The sequence below is a fragment of the Pseudopipra pipra genome, chromosome 7 (genome assembly GCF_036250125.1).
Source record: "Pseudopipra pipra isolate bDixPip1 chromosome 7, bDixPip1.hap1, whole genome shotgun sequence".
NCBI classification, from domain to species: Eukaryota; Metazoa; Chordata; class Aves; order Passeriformes; family Pipridae; genus Pseudopipra; species Pseudopipra pipra.
The window spans coordinates 14,350,075-14,367,789 of NC_087555.1; the positions used below are offsets into that span (position 1 = coordinate 14,350,075).

General features: G+C 37.0%; 1 protein-coding gene across 18 annotated transcripts in view; it reads right to left on the bottom strand.

The window, feature by feature from the left end:
- The window catches only part of ABI2 (abl interactor 2), a 68,784-nt gene that overhangs the window by 30,430 nt on the left and 20,639 nt on the right, over nt 1-17,715 (bottom strand). For 13 of the 18 annotated variants that reach the window (XM_064660645.1, XM_064660642.1, XM_064660644.1 and 10 more), the window contains exons 2-3: nt 9,724-9,891; nt 758-934 (exon numbers count right to left, since the gene is read on the bottom strand). In XM_064660645.1, the coding sequence (XP_064516715.1) occupies nt 758-934; nt 9,724-9,891 (345 nt within the window). The remainder of the gene's footprint in view (nt 1-757; nt 935-9,723; nt 9,892-17,715) is intronic. The other 5 variants (XM_064660657.1, XM_064660658.1, XM_064660656.1 and 2 more) reach the window with 1 other exon arrangement.

Consider the following 17,715-nt stretch of genomic DNA (forward strand, 5'->3'; position numbering starts at 1 on the left):
GCTCACACCTGCTAAGACTGTGTTTACATTCAGGATGTGCTTTTAAAAATGCATATCTAATCTCACACATGATATTATTGCTGCTGTGTACATTGATCTAACAGCCACCAGTTGTGTCTCAGTCTGATCTCTGCCCTGAAATTCCTTCTTTTTTCCTACTCTTAAAAGGGAGAACCAGCTGGCTTCGAACTTGGCAGTCATATTCCCATCCTGAAACCCCATGTGGCACAAAAGTTGTAGAGAGCTCACTTTAACAAAGCACATCACTGGCTTTGTGTATAACTGACTCTGACAGAAAGAAGAAAAGGGAGCACATAATACCTCTCATGCAAACCCTTTCTTTGGGTGAGCTTTAAAGTAAGCCGGTGGCAATTACAGCTGGATGGTATTTTGTCCTGCTGATTCAGGCACTAAAGTGACGGTCATTAGCCTTTCAGTCCCCAGGTATATCCCTGGCAACTTACTCAAACAATAACAGCAGCATCACAAGTTGGTATTCAGAAACATTTTAAAAGGTGAGACTCACAGTCCCAAGTATCCTCAGAAATAAAATTGAGTGGGTTTGTAAGGTTTAGAAACAGTGGGGCAACAGAAGGGGAAGGGGCAACTGGAAATTGGACAGGACTCTTCTTATGTTTATAGACACACTGTCCAGGCAAGGAGAAACTGGTATAATATCATAAAAAGCATCAGATTATTCTGAAAATACACAAAGACAATGTATTTGCAGTTTGGCTGTTTTAACAATATCACCTACCTTCACTCCATGTCCAATATCATCTAGAATTGTATAATCAATAGGTTTCCTGATGTAGCGAACTGGTCGCTCCAAGTTAGCTGGTGCAATGATTTTGTGAGTTCTTGAGGTGTTTTTGTTTGTAGTCAAGATACCAATTTCTCTTCTAGCAACTTTCTCTTTGTGAATGTCCACCGTCTACAAAAGACGCAGTGTATTTACTAACAGTGGTATGCATTGGAATACAGAGTCAGTAGTAAAAAAAAATTAAATCAGTTCTAATGTTTTGAAGATCTCTGCACTGTGCTAAACATACACTACATATACTTGATTACATCACCTTTCTTCCATTTACTGTTGAATTTGACACCTCTAAAGCCACACTAGTAGGTTCTTTGGGTTTTCTGTTACCCTCTGTATTCTTCACGGTTTCACAAAATTCCTTCTCCTTTCCATTCTTAGTAGTTCGCAACAATTTACTAACACCATTTTATAAGATTCTTTCACTTATCCTTTTTAATTTTACAATTGCTCTCTAAGTTTGTCTTTGAAATAGGCTCCAGCTAGATGAAGTGTAAGGATACCTTCCCAAACCTTAATTTTATGACCTGAAAAGCAAACCATAAGCAGGTTTTCTTACACTGTAAAAGTTTGCTGAACTAGGACTGGTAATCATGACAGAATAAAGTTTCACTCAGACAAATTGAAAGAAAAGTATTTTAAACATTACAAGTCACTCATCACAAAGCAATGATCAGATTTTAGAAGGTGCTGCATACTAATTTATCCAAAATAAAGCCAGAGATTTAAGCCCAGTGCCTTCACTTTGAATGCCCAAGGTCAACACTGAAAATCTTTCCTTTTACATATTAAAATCAGTACCACAGGAGAATCTTTGGTATAAGACAAAGCTTTGCTGAAAACCTATTGCCTAAAAACATGTATTTATATCTTATTAGGTAACAAGGCTAGGAAAATGTCACCAAAAGGCCTATCTTCCCCTTCCAAGAAAATACTATCTCTCAAATCATGGTGCGTGGAGTTGCTTGCCTCATTTAAAACCAAAATAATTCCCTGTTCACAGAACAGCTTTCCTTATAGGAAATTTGCCAGAACTGTGAACAAACTATTTTAGCTAGAGGATAAAAAGCAAAAGTAAGAAAACATCCAGAATAACTATCATTAGGGTTTCTAAACGCTCATAGGATTTCTTGTTACCACTTCAGTGATGATGAATGGCACCAGAAACACTTTTCACAGTTCGGAGACAGGCTCTGCAGTAACTGAGGAATGGGTACAAATGAGAACTCATTTTCATAACACACACTTTTTTTCCATTTTATTTTTCTGTGGACAAGGATTGGGGCAGTGGTGTTGGTTACGCTGTTTTACCCTTTTGTGCTACTGATAACAAGACAAACAAAATGGAACCTGTGTTACCTTGTGCAATCATCACAATCTTTAAAATTACAAAAAAATTTTAAAAAATCAAAAAACACAAACAAACAAAAAAAACCCCAAACTACTTCCAAGAAGTTGTTTCTTAACATTATTTCCAGAGAAGGATTTCCACAAATACCAGGGGCATTATATGGAAGCTTACATTACAATCATCAAGAGTACCTAGTATTTCCCAGCAACGTATTTTCAAGATTTTGCAACTTTGCTAAAGTTAAGTATTGAATACAACTTAGTTAGGTACATTTCTGCCACCTCTAATTCCACCTGCCTAGAACAGTAAGGTTTCCACTAAAGGTGCACAGATATTTCTTAAAATAAAGCTACAGAAAAATAAGATTATTTGAGGTCAAAATATGCTGGCAAACCTCTCTTTGGAAAGTTAGTTTGTTAAGCAATGATTTGAAATTTAATAGGGGTATTTAAACTGTCTGGGACACCCTCACAAAAACCCCAATATACGAACTCTGCAGAAAGTCACGAATCATACAAGCTTAACAGAAATGCATATGTTTCTGCAACTACTTAGCAACTAAACCACTTTCAGTCAATTTGCCAAAGTCCTTTCCTGATATGACCAGGTCCATATACCATCCCCCAACACAATAGTGCAGATCAGATCTTCACAGCTCTTATGGTACTACTGATGGTACAAGCACCAGTGCAAACAGAGCACCATCAACGTTTTCCAGAGCACCAGAAGTGCACCACTCTGCAAGTGGGTAAGATGTACTATTTTATCTTCCATCACAAGATTTTATCCATTCTCTGTGCCAGACCTTTGATTTTGCAGCATAGTAGAAGGAAGTGTTCTGGAAGAGATGGTCTACAGACTTCTGACCTCATCTGCTGAGGAGTCAGAGGGCATATACTTTCTTGATAAGCTAAAGGTATGTGATTGCAACAACTTGGGAGGAGAGTCTCATGTCTGATACCACTGAAGAATTCAACCTCTACTTCAGACTTCAGCTGTGATCTAGAGTTGTCACTAGAGAACTGCAGAGACATGACACTGACTCTTTTATGTTCTTTGTCTCACAGCCCCCTGGTACCCTTTGCTAGAATGTTACAGAACTTCAGTTGCAACAGCAGCTGCATTTCAAATGCACTGGAACATCAAAATCCTATGGCTCTGAATCTGGTCATTCAAAAATCAGTTTATGCCTTGGATACTGCACTCAGGACCTTAATTTCAATCCACAAAACAGAAAGAAAGTAATTAGTGCAGGGTTGTTAAGATGATTTCTTACTCTCTGTTTATAAAGTTGCAGTGCTAGAACTCTGCAACTTTTAATATGTTCTCTCAGTATTTTCTCATGCAATTATCTATTAGTACAATGTGAGTACAAGTATTTAGTGCACATGTTATTGTAGTGATGGTATCTCGGCACTCTGAAAGCTTGTTTCCATGAATGAAAAGCATGTTTACTCAATAGGAGCTGCGAGTACAACCAGTTTTCTTAACGACTATGGTGATAAGTGAGACATAACTACAGTAACAAACTATGAAATGCATAAAGCCTAATTAAAACGTGAAGTTCATCCAATGGGATTTCTCTTGCATTATGATTCAGAACATCTCTTTTAACCTGAACAGCTAGGGAATGACTAAGAGTATAAAAACTGCATTTAATTCTGGTCCATACATCTAAAATTGTATTGAAAAGCATTTTGCTGGCAGTTTTTCAAAAATTTCATTTTCTTGTTTAGAACTGCTGAAGTCGTGAGATCTTAATACATCTATAAAACAGCAGAAAGGAACACTGAAGTATTCGATTAGTAGCAGAAGTAACAAAGATTAACCTGCTGCTGAAGAAAATGAAAACATTTATCCTCAACACACAGGTAATTATTACCTCCAGTAGTAGCATAAATCCCTTAAGTGAGACAGAAGAATGCTAGCAGAAAGTTTATTCAGCAGTTTAGAAAGTTCTATTGAGAAGTTTTTGGGGTTAGAGCTGGACTAACAAAACATCTGGTTTGGAAAGGCTGTTAGGAAAAGGAGATGAGATACACAGTCTCTTCTATAACTTCAAACCCTGTTTTCTAACACGAAATTTTGGACTCCTGACAGCACTATTATGCTTTTTAAATTTTTTTTTCACATAGCTGCATTATCTTTGGCAAAAGTTTTTAAATGACAGCTTGTTAGGGATTAGGCTCATTACTATCATCTTTTCATATGCTTTCCAAGATCCCTGCAATAAGAGAAGGGACAGCTTAAGGGGAAAAATAAGTATGAACCACTGCATTCTTTTTCTATTAGGAATTTTCTGGCCATTTTGAAACATCATGTTTCCATACTGAATTAAATAAAAACAGTCTCAAGATCTGTAAATATTAAAACAGTAAAAGCATTAAATAATTTCTGGGATTTTCCGTAAATTTAACACTATTTACAACTTAACTTAAAAGTCACTGAATTCATGAGTTTTGAGAAATACTCTCTTCTACTGGTAAGTAAAATTTCTCACAGTGTTAAGTTAGTACTTGTGCTAGTTTTGGCTGGGACAGAGTTCATTTTCTTCACAGTATGAGGTTATGTTTTGGATTTGTGCAGGAAAACAGTGTGAATAACACAGGGATGTTTTAGTTACAGCTGAGCAGAGGTTATTCAGAGTCAAGGCCTTTTCTGCTCCCCATCCCACCCCACCACTGACTGGGCTGGGGGTGCACAAGAAGCTGGGAAGGGACACAGCCAGGACAGCAGGCCCAGCTGACCCAAGGGATACCCCAAGGATGTGGTGTCAGGGTCAGCAGCACAAAGCAGGGGGAGGCCGCCTGGGGGGCTGTTGCTTGGGGACTGGCTGGGCATCGGTCACTTGTGGTGAGCAATTGTTTTCATTTGCATCATTTCTTCTTGGGGTTTATATCTCTCCGTTATCTTGCTTTTCACTACAATTTATTATCATTATTATCATATTTCAATTATTAAACTGTTTTTATGTCAAGTTTTCTCACTTTAACCCTTCTGATTTTCTATCCATAGCCTGGCAGGAGGGAGTGAGTGAGTAGCCATGTGGTGCTTAGTTGGCAGCTGGGGTCAAACTACAACAGCACTTTGAAAGTCTGAACTGCAGTGAAATTTCAGAAATAAAAGTCTCCAGAAGCCCTCATTTCTTCCTCTTCTCAAAACATTCTAATTCAAATTTATCAATTTATTGTCGGTCTGTTAGTCTGGGCTTTTAAAATTCAGTTTAAAAAAAATCTTAGAAGAAAAACGTTGCTTAAATACAGTGTTGCTGGACTTTTATTTTTTTATTAATCTTATTTGATGCAATTCAAACTAATTGCAAATTACCTTGAAAACTAGATTATTACTTTAAAATTAGTAACTGCCTAATTTTGACATGTTGGAAATGTGACATTAATTGTCTCAAGTCAAGTTGTATGCAATTTACACACAAAGAAAGAGATCATAATGTTACAAAAATGTTGAAAAGCTACTTGCTCCATAAACAGCTAATACATACTGTGTAAAATTAGCCTCACATTGCTATTTTTGAAAGTTTCGCTATTCTTGTACCTTGCAAGAATAAGACAAATGAAAAAGGTTACAAGCCTTTACAGACTTATCAATGGAAAGTCCAAGTGAACTTTCCTACCTTGACCAAGCAGCTCACACACATTGCTCCAGCCCAGCTCAGCAACACATGCTGACTGCAGAGAAGTCCAAGTCCGTAGTCTATTCAATACCTGTTCTCACAGCCAGTATCATGGGAGTCAAATTGTGTAAGGTGGATGTAGCAGATTTCTCCACCACGCAGTGCCATTGGAGATAACTCATCACTACCACTCATCTTTGTGACAACATGCTTGTTTATATAATTAGAAGAGGTTTTAAAATTACCTTGCTAATTAGATTCTGTAACTAAACCTGAAAACATTTCTCAATATACAAATATTAAAATCTGAAAATCTGCCAGATTAATTTAAAGAATTTGGACATTAGCAATATTTCACAGTGTCTGCTAACTTAAAAGCTGTAACATAATTTTTTAAACAAGTATAAATATTTATACATATGATCTGTACTTAGGATTTAAATTCTTAGTCAAATACAAAACACTGCATATCATCTACTTCTGGACAAGGTTCAAGGCAGCAAATAAGAACAGATTCATCAGCTTTCAGACCAAACCAAAGTAATTAGGGAGGCCCTGTAGAGACCTCGACAAATTAAAGGACTGGGCAGTCACCAACTATATGAAGTTCAACAAGGAGAAGTGCCGGATTCTGCACCTGAGATGGGGCAAACCTGGATGTACAGACAGATTGGGGAATGAGAGGCTGGAAAGCAGTGCCAGGGAAAGGCACCTGGGAGTCCTGGTCGATGGCAGGTTGAATCTGGCAGCCAGGAGGGCCAACCGTGTCCTGGGAGGCATCAGCCAGCTGACAGAGAGGATTGTCCCGCTCTGCTCTGTGCTGGGACGGCCTCACCTTGAATATTGTGGCAGTTTTGGGCACCACAATATAAGAAAGATATTAAGCTGTTAGACAGTGTCCAAAGGAGGGCAACAGAGATGGGGAAAGGCCTTGAGGGGAAGCCGTATAAGGAGCGGCTGAGGTCATTCTGTCTGCTCAGCCTGGAGGAGAGGAGACTGAGGGGAGACCTCATTGCAGTTACAACTTCCTTGTGAGGGGAAGAGAAGGGGCAGGCACTGATCTCTTCTCTGGGGAGACCAGTGACAGGATCCAAGGCAGTGGTCTGCAATTGCATCAGGGGAGGTTTAGGTCAGGTATTAGGAAAAGGTTCTTCCCCCAGAGGGTGGCTGGGCACTGGAACAGGCTCCCCAGGGCAGTGGTCACAGCACCAAACTTGACAGATGTCAAGTGTGGCACATGGTGTGACTCTTGGGGATGGTTACTGTGCAGGGCCAGGAGTTTGAACTCAATGATCCTTGTGGGTCCCTTTCAACTCAACATATTCTGTGACTCTGTGAATTGTAATTTTTATACCAATAGGATTTAATCACTTGCATAAAAATAGTTTCAATAGTAATAATTTCCTTATTCAGGATCTATATATAATCTGAAAACTCACAAATGATTATCAGCTTCCTTTTCAGCTCTTTGATTATGTTGGCATTTGAAGTGATATAAATTGGCGTTATATCAATGAACAGAGAACCAGAATATTTTATCATATCAAGCTGATCATGCCTCTTCTGGTTTGAGCTACACTTGAAAAAAAACCAAGCACTTTTTCTTACTGAACACCAAATTATTTTGCTCTCTTCTTTAGAGAATATGTGGAATTCCAAATCAGAATTAAAAGCAGGATTATACACTGAGATATCATAATTTCCATACAGTGTTTTCTAAACTTAAATACCAAGATTTACTGACCAAAGCAATAATGCAGTAATACGCTGTGGGCAGATGGTCATTACCAAATTGTTTTCTGTTCTATGTTACTGACATAATTTCAAGTCAAACTGACTGAAATAATAATTTGGCAATGAGGTATTATACCACAAGGCATTTTAAGTGGTATTAGAAAAAGTCCACTAAACTTTACACCCAATATAAAAAAGACCAAGGAAGTCTTCTGCAGGTTAGGCTAATTTCAGGAGAAGTGTAATCAAATTTCTTCAAAATAAATTATTTATTTACATAGACATTGTGCAAAAAATTTATTAATTTTTAAAAGAAAAATAACTATTGAAATGACAACAGATAACATAATCATGTACAACACTGGTATCACAGGATGAAGCCATTTCTGAACACATTAATTCAACTTAAGTTACTTGGATCAACACACTTCATGTATGTAATATCCAAAATTCAAATACTGTCTGCTCCTCTGACAATTTCTTCCATGAAGATTTGGGGAGGATCCAAGATGATGCAGGCTCAAAAAACATAAAATACCAAAAAAACCCCAAACTAAATTTTCAGTTTTATAGCAATATTTAAAAACAAACAAACAAAAAAACCACCACAGTTTTTTTTTCAGTTGTTCAAGCACAACCTATGAAATTTGGCAGATACATCTTCATTAGGTGTTGGGTACTGCCTAATTTAGTGCTCCATTTTAAATAACTAGCTATTTTGTATAAATGTCAGAGACAATCTAACCTGGCATTTCAATCTGCATAAATATCAGCTTCTCAGGAGGAAAAAACTTAAAATACTATGGCTCTTTCCACAAAAGCTACTTTACAGATCCTGTGTGACAAAATGGATTTTCCACATTTATAAAAATGCAAAATTCAGTGAACTTGGGATATTTTTATTCATATACTGTCTTTTGCATCAGGCTCTCAAACAGTTGAAATACGTGTCAGCTGGCACTTGACTGTGAAGAAGCACACACACACACATACACAGTATATATATATATATATATATATATATATATATATATATATATGTAGCACATAGACATACACAGAATAATTAGTGACATTTTCTGGGGGGGAAAGTTGATTTACTTGTCCATGGACTAAGAAGAAGAGAAGAAATCACACTTTGCAGCTTATTTTTGATGTGGTTACATGAGACAACTGAGGCAATCTAATAGCATACTACTAACAAAAGGAAAAATCCTCCCCACCCAATTGTACCTGCTCTGGAATCTGATCCGGTCAGAGCCAATCCAGCCCATTAAGCCAGCATAAAATTATTCACTTCTTTTGCTGTTTCAAACCTGTACTAGTTTAGCAACCCTTTCAGCACCAGCAAGTCAACAGATCAATTCCATCTACTTATCTCCTACCTTGCATGCCTCCTACTTTCAAAGGTTTTTCTATACGTCACAATATCCTTTATCAATTTATACTGTCACAAGGAGATCAAGAAACCCTTAGCAGCCAAAATGTATTGGTCAACTAAGACACAAAATATTCAGTAAACAGGAAGTGCTGTTAATTTCTCTTCTAATCCATCATTGGCTGATAAACATCCACTTCATCATTCATTCTCAGCCCATCCTGGGAGTCAAAATTCTATCATCAATGTGGTAATGGAACATGGGTTCCTAGTTAGAGTAGCTTAGTTTATTGTGGCTCAGGAAAACTGCAAACAGTGGCAGGAGTTCTGCAGCCATAAACAAATTGAAATATTAATTTTGCCTTTTGTTCATGTCACCGCAAAGTACAAGAAAAGCTAGGAACAAACTGTTTTTGTCATCTATGCTTTTGTCATTAGATGCCAGTATGACAGCAACAGGAAAAGTAAAAAGATGACAAATAACTGTTTTCCGCCATCCATTTCATATTTTTTAACATAATAATCTGATTTTACCATTAACAATTTTTCTGTGCTTTTCACTTATGCAGAATGGCTCCCTCTCCAAACAATAAACTAGCTAAGAATACATTTAAGCTGTTATCCTACGTAAAATGCTCATACTAACACTCATATAAAACCACATAATGAGACCCAATCCCAGAACGAATATGAGAAAAAATGCATCCTTCTGTTTTAAATGAAACTATTTTTCTCATTCACAAAACATCAGAGTTTTACTTGGTATGTAATGTCAAAGGTAAAGAGAAAAAAAATTAGGAAAAAAGTCTCACTTGTGAAATATGGTTGATTGAAGATTCCATGCGTCGGAGTTGGGATGCCTGGATATCCAGCATTTGGAGAACATTGTTGGCCAAAGTGTTGATCAGATAGGCTACGCTTGCTAATGACTGGGTTGTGTAGGCTTTGGTTTCTTCCAGGGCTCGCTGCTTATCTGCTGACTAAAAGCAGAAAGAAAAGGTTTATTTAGTATAAAGTCTCTCATGCAAAGGTTCTTGGAGTGAACTCCTTTTGCCTGTTGTTACAGACAAAAAACCTATATAAGCTGAATTAATTCTAAATAAAAGTTACTATTTTTCCTCCTCTCTATTCATTCCACAAAAGATACTAACACTGTATTTTAAAAGTTTCTATGCTTTATGAAAAGAATTAAGCTCATTTTCTCTTGAAGTCCAACTTTTCATTTTGAATTTTAGCAATTAACTTGAAAAGCACTCTGAGACACTTATCAGTTATTTCTCCTAGACTTTAAACTATTTAGAACTGTTTAGTTTTTCTAAACTTGGTATTTCAATTAGAAGTACCTACCAGCCTGAAAGGATCTACCAAATACCATATTCCTCACCTCTCCCAATTATTTAGACCTCATTCTTGTCACAAATGGTCATTCACAGTGAAAGAACTGTAATTATTCCCTGTAGATGGCAGCTGAATAAACTGAGAGCAATCATTTTTTTAAATTAAGAAGTCCATGTATTTTTTTAAACATGTTTTGTGCTTTTTCCCATTGTCAGTATTTTTTCTAGTATGATCCACTTTTCTAGCAGTAGAGCACCTAAAAGTATTTATGCTATCAATCCGCAGATATCTATTAGAAGTTTAAAAACATACGTACATTTCAAACAACATTAAAAATAAAAAGAATCTAATTGTTAGATTTCTGTGTTTCTCCTTGAATAACAGTTAATATCACTAAGTCAGTACAAAGAATACAGATGAGAGCACTAGCAAAACATACAACTAAGATGCTAAGAAACTTTCCAGTATCCAAGGCTTTGGTATACACTGGATTTCAGTCTTAGGTGATCTTCAGCCACTTCACAGGCTGATGGTTTTGTTTCTAAAGCAACAATTGACAAATGTTCTCTATTCCTATCTGCCATTATAATACTGTATTTCATTATTTTCTTTGCTTTGTATATTATCTACATAGGTTGGGTATCAAGATTCAAGAAAGAAAAGGGAATATAAAGTTATTTCATATGTTTCAGCACAAGCTGAATCTACCATCGATTTTTATTATATGTACCTTGGGAAACACAGAAACTAAGTGCATCTGTATTTCAGGAAAATAATTCTTACAGTCAAAGATGTTTCCTGAGACCTTGTAATGAGACCCTTTTAAGAAGATTGCTAGCTTTCAAGAAAAAAAAAAAAAAAACAATTCCACACATGTAAAAACAGGCACAGGACTTCAATTAAATGTTCACATGAAAGATATTCAATACTTTTTCTTTCCTGGCAACCTCCTGTGTCCACAAACAACAATGGTAACTTAGTTGGCCTGTTTGCAGGCTACACTGGTACCAGTTCCTCATCTGCCAGGAAGGAGGATAGCAGCAGTTGCTGTTCATCCATGTAAGAGCTCCCACGATAGGGCAAGAGGGAAGGAATGCTGTTGAAGGTAAATATTCTTGCCTGGCTGTTTGTTTCTCATGCAGCAGAAGATAGAAGACAACAGAGAAGGAAATGAAAATTTTAGGAGACAGCTTTGTCTGGGCACAGTATGATGATATTCTCCAACAGAGCACACTTGTAAAACTGACTTATATTCAGCTATACCAAAGTTAGATAAATGCTATCTCCAGATCCCATTTAAGAACTCATGACTTTTAGCCACCTGAATAGTGTTTTGTACATAAAAGAGCTCCAAATTCAGAGACTCCCAAATGAAGGAAGAGAGAGCTCTTTACCTCTACTCTCACACTGATGGTTTATAAACATATTCTTTCTTCCCCTCTCCCTACCCACACCCTCAGCTCAGCCTGCACATCTCTGCAGCAGGCACACCTACCACCTCACACTTCACAGCCATTCAAAACATTTCTCAATGGCAATAAGAAAAATAATCAGAAGCTCCTCAGTTCTGCTCTGCAGCTGCTGACAATCTATTTATAGAAGCAGAAACTGCTGATTTCCATTAGCACACTGTACATCCAGAACAGCTGAGTATAAGCCAGGATACACCATATTTTTCATTAATAGCCAAAGTGTTTGAGAACAAAAGGTAAACAGCCTATAATTTTAGATATTATGAGCCTCTGATATGGCTTTTCTGCTTAAAGAAGCACAAATACGAATATATGTTCAGAGCTAGTCCTTCCACTGATGCAATCTAACAGCTAAACTGAAGTCACCCCCAGTTCAAACCAACAAGGAACTGGCTTCTCAATGTTCAAACACATTACAGATTTCATAAAACAACAATCCTATAAACTCATGTGGAACTGCTATGAGCACAAACTCCTGTTTGATTGAGAGGTCCAGTTTGTGTATTTGGCTGATAACAACTGTGATTTGCTCTCCATTTCTTTATATAGAGCCCAAAACTCTCTGAGACAAACTCCAGTCACGTTTGGCACAGCAAAACTGAAGTTTGAACTTTCTTCCTGTATACTGAAAGACGAAGAATGTGTTGAAATTTCATATTAAAATGACTATTTGAATCTATTACTGTCAAGCCATTTCACAACAACAAAAATTAGTTAATTACAGCATTTTAAAACAATTATGTTTACCCTGAAAACCTTGAACAGGTGAAAACTTGAATGACTCACAGCAACTAGGAAAAAGTCTGGAATACTTACAGAAAAATCTAAAGTTCCCCAGTGGAGATGTAACAATAAATATTAGTTAAAATTTAACTTGAAATGCTAAGTTGTGTTTAGTGCAAAATCTGTCTTTTAATTTGAAAAGCAGATTTCCAGAGATAGTCTCTTATCATATGCTGCTATGTAACAAGATCCCATTTACACTCCCCACAGACACCAAACTATATTGCTTACAACCGCTGCCGTGCTCACTGATCCTGAATATGTAAGTTTGAAAATAAAGGCATTTCTGCAAATAAGATAATGGTTTCAAGTGATCAATAAACAAAATTCAAACATAACCCGCAGCAGTCTAAGATCTGATACTCTGATCTTCATAACACCAAAATACCAGCCAATATGCTTCATAAGCAACTGCAAGGCAGACAAAGTTATTTCAATTTCCACACCCACCAAAATTCTCCAGTGAAAACTAACTGGCCAATATCAATTGGCCCTACTCAAACTGGTAAGACTCTCCACAGTAGTTTCAGTAATCTGTGTGTGGAACACTGAAAACAAGAGAAATGTGTTCTGGCCACGTTCACTGTAACAAACAGAAGAGCTGCTACTGTGAATAAGTAAGGGCATGAACTAGAGACCTTGAAGCCCTTCAGTTCTCAGAAACATTGTGTTCAGCATGACCAAGCACTAGTAGCAAGCGTTCTCAGTGCCGTGACCTAAATTAAATGCCATGAAACAGACCACTGAGTGTCCCTCCATTTTACTTTTTCAGCATCTTTAGCACCTGCACACATAAAATGCCTACTAAAAAAATGGGCTTACAATATCTATTCACACACCACTCTCAGGGAAGCAACGCTTTCAAGTGTTAGATCAGTTTGATCTGTACTTTTTAAATGGATATTAAATTTAAGAAAGCAAAGCTACTGTTTGACAAACAAGTCTTCTGCAACACTGCCAACACAGGCAACATCTCATTCCTAGACCTAATGTATCCATCCACTGTGACAGTACTGTATTTGTAGGGCTGCATGGTGGATTGAGTGCGTAATCTACTTCATAAATAACTTCAGAAACAAATGGTTATTTTAAACTCCAGTCAATTCCATTATCTTCCCTGCCATGCAAACTTGTAAGTGCTTGCTCTAGTAAAACTAAGTAGATGCCACAAAGGAAGAGCAAATCACCTTACTGAATTATGGTTTGAGCAATTAATCATGATATAATGGAGGCTCAGGTTCTACTTTAAGTATCAGTACCTGTCAAAGCAGAGGTCCCCAATGCCAACTGCATGCTCCCTTTGCTGTAGTGAATTAAGACCAGGAGGCAAGTCCCAAAAGAAAATTATCTGAATAAACCAGATAAATAATAAACCAAATAAACCAAATTATAAGTTTCCCCTCATCCAAACCACTGCACGGCCACAGAAACACAAGGAAGTATACAATCAAGAATAAAGAAGGAAGAACTAATCAGAGTTGTTTGGCTTGTTAGAAAACGAACAAGTGTTAGAAAGCAGACATCACTGCAGTTTTGCCAGCCTTCCACTACCTATAATTTTTTTTTCACCAGGACTATACACAGTGCCTCATTATGTTCCCCTTAATATTTTTCCATTAACTGTTTCATCTCCACCTCTTATACTTGCAGCTTTGACTTCTCAGTGTTAACATACTTGAGTATCACAGCTGGATCATCTTCAATGCCTTAAAAAGAAATGTTCAGATCATGTCTTCTGTGCCCAGGTTACAGAATTTCCATGCAGCAGCTTAGCATTTATTCTGTTTATCATTTTTCTCCACACAATGCACACATCAAGTGGTCCATGCTGAGTCACAAGGCAGCATCCTTTTCTCCTGCTCTCAGCAGTAAGAGCACCATTTTAACTCACCACAGAGAGCTCATCTGATGCTCCTGCCAGCCCCATATGGAGTGAGGATGGTGTCAGCTACTACTGGGACATGCTACCTCTGCTGCAGCAGGAAGTGGTACCCCATGCACCCAGACACAGCAGCAGCCACTGCTCTCCCCCGCTCTCCCATGGAGAGTGTTATCTATTTGTGGAACCACCCAGTACTGAAACAGTTGGTCTGCCTCCATCAGAAAACAAAACAAATGATTAATTAGATGGAAATATTTCACAGGATAAATCCAGTCTGAGAGCTACAGCATACAGTGTAGCTACAGTTAGAGTGACTACTCTATACAAAGCTGGAGCTTTTAGATAACAGGAGAAGATCAAAGTTATTCAAGTCAGCTACAAATGCACAGATTTCACATTCAGTCAGAAAAGGCATGTGTTACATTCACAGGGCAACACTGTGTGCTTACTTTCAGACACTGGAGAATTGTCAACAGTTTCTACTTCCACATGACAGTACAACAGTGGACACTAAGCCTAACACAGCTAAGGAATAATCACAAATGTTGACCTGAAAACATCTCTCATTTTTTATTAGACTGTATAAACCAAACTGCTAGCATTAGAAAGGATGTGGAATTCAACCTGCACTAAGATGACTACTTTTCATGTCAGGATGCAGAGCCTAGGCATCACTCTTTCTTCCCACTCCGGAAGTTCTGTTTACACTGCACAATTACATCACCAGATTTCAATAAGAAATGGTCTGGACTGCTGCCTATATAAGATATTTTTTCATTTTAGGAATTAAATGTCTCAGTGTTTATTCTCCTGCCTAGGGAAACACAATCATTTGTATTTATATAAGCAATAAAAAAAATAAATTGCAAAGAAGAAAAAACTACTGTACAGAAAGTGTGGGGCAGATGAGAGAATAAAACCTGCAGTAAGGTATCCAAAATGTCAAAATAATTTGGTTATATGATCGGCAAAAGGAAATCTTATATGGATACGGGGCATAAAAGCCAGGGCTAGAAAGAAACAAAGAATTTAAGGCATTCTGCCACCCCAAAGAGGGATCAGCCAAATCATAGTGATAAGGTCTGTTACACTACTTAAGAACTTGAATACTTTTTTATAGAAAAACAGCTACTAATGGATAGAGAAATTTTTCAAGGAAACAAATGATGGGAGGCAACATGAGCCCTACATTAAGATTTACAGAACATCAACCCAACTAGATGAAATAAGAAATGCTACCAATGCTATCAAATTAGAAGAAAAAGAAAGACTTCAAAGACAGCAACATGTTAAAAAAGAAAAATAAGTTTCTTATGAATTGGAAAGAGCTAATAAAGAGAGGTCTGAAAGGAATGAATGAGAGCAAGCACTAAAAGCTGCTGGCTCTTTAGTTGGTTATTGTAACTAGGTTTTTATCTGCTCTAGTTCTAAAAAAAAAAACAAAACAAAAAAAACAAAAACAAACTTACACAACAAATTCTATTAGATGAACCAAAAAGTCTGGACTGAGTTGAGAAAAAAACCTGTGTTTCTTATTACAGAAGATTAACACAAGTTGTTGCCTTTAATATCAATATGACACCAACAAAAATTCTTCCAAGACTAAATTCAACATTACATATTAAAGGGGAGAAAAAAAATAGAGTTTTTCATTCCTGAGGCTACTATCATTCACATCTGTTCAAAAAAGGAGTTCTGAATGGAAAAAATCTCAATTTATACTCAAATCAACTCGTCAGCGTACAACGCATTTATGCAGGAATATTTAGGTATCAAAGTGGAAGCTGAGTTTAAACAGTTTGACACTAGACTGAATACACAAAAAGGCGTGTCCAGAATATACTAATCACTATCCCAAGATATACAGCATCTCTTGCTATTGTTCAAAACAGTACTGTTTAGTGAAACAAAACTCATATTTAACATATGCGATGAAAAATTAATAATAAAATTTAAAAAGTGAGACAGAAGATGAGTTTCATTTAATGAATATAACAGCTGGGGTTTTTGATTACTTTTAACACAAACCCAAGCCATCATTTGTCTGAAGACCAGCTAGCAAACCCCCTAAGGTTTCTGCTGAGGTTGCATCAGCTTCAAGAAGCCCCAAGAACAAAAGCTGCACACTACAGAGTTCAACAAGCTTGCATTATTCAGTACAAAATGTGCCCAACTGTGATACTGACAAAGCACACTTCAGTTTTCCTGTGAAAAATAGATGGAGCTCTTATATCATCCTTTTTCATTTTAATTGTTGCTGAATTCCTTGAAGTTACTGGAAGCCTCATACATAATTAAATATTTTACACACTTTTATTCAACTGCACAGATGGCATTTGCTCAGCCCATCCAAGTGTTTTCTGAGGTCCTTTCGTGAACTACAAAAAATGATTGAGAATAAAACCAATTAATCCAATAATTATGTCAAAATCATGCCAAAGAGTTACATAACTGTCAGTGAAAAAAACAACAGTTTTCTGTTTTAATGAACTCGCTCATTAAATACTTACTTGCTAAAGAATATCCCTTACTCCTCTTTCACTACCAGAACTGCTCATTCCCAGCATGAAAAACACGTACCATCCAATTCATAAATAGTTGGTCTATAATGCAGGTGAAACAAGCATGAAAAAGCAGAAGCAACCACTGACAGAAGGAAATGAGCTCTCCCAGAGCTCCTGAAAAAAAATAAGTGCCATAGAGCTCTAAAGCACTTATTCTATTCTATAGCACCAGAAAACCCAAGATTTCCCTCTCGGATATGCAGAACAACCCACGTATTCCCATTGGACACTGGGAAACTCAGTCTACCTGTTTTTTAGTATAAGCAAAGCTGCACAGTACTTTTTTGTTCTCTGACAATTGTAATAGGATAAGTTCTACACTATTCATTTCCACATGTTAACATTTTTCTCTACATAATTGGTTATTCACATAATTATTGCTGCTATCATTATTCTAGGAAGAGGGAAGGTTAGTTTGATCACTTAATCACTCTACTCAAATGTATACACATTTATTTTAAAATTAAGGGGAGTTGGTAGCCATTGGCCATTTACATGTACTCTGCACCCTGAACACTAGGAATTAATCAAATATTAAGCAACATAAGCAAATATTTTGGACACAAATGGAAAACACTACTTCACACATACCCTGCCACAAACCCACTGGTAAGTTCTCTGACAGCTTTCTATTATTCTCCATTCAAAAGAATGCACAAGCAGCAACACACACTGAGACCACGAAATTGGGGAAGCAACAAGAGTAACGGGACTGGTAATTTGGCATACAACTTAGTGGAAATGGTAGATCTAGACTTTGGAGAC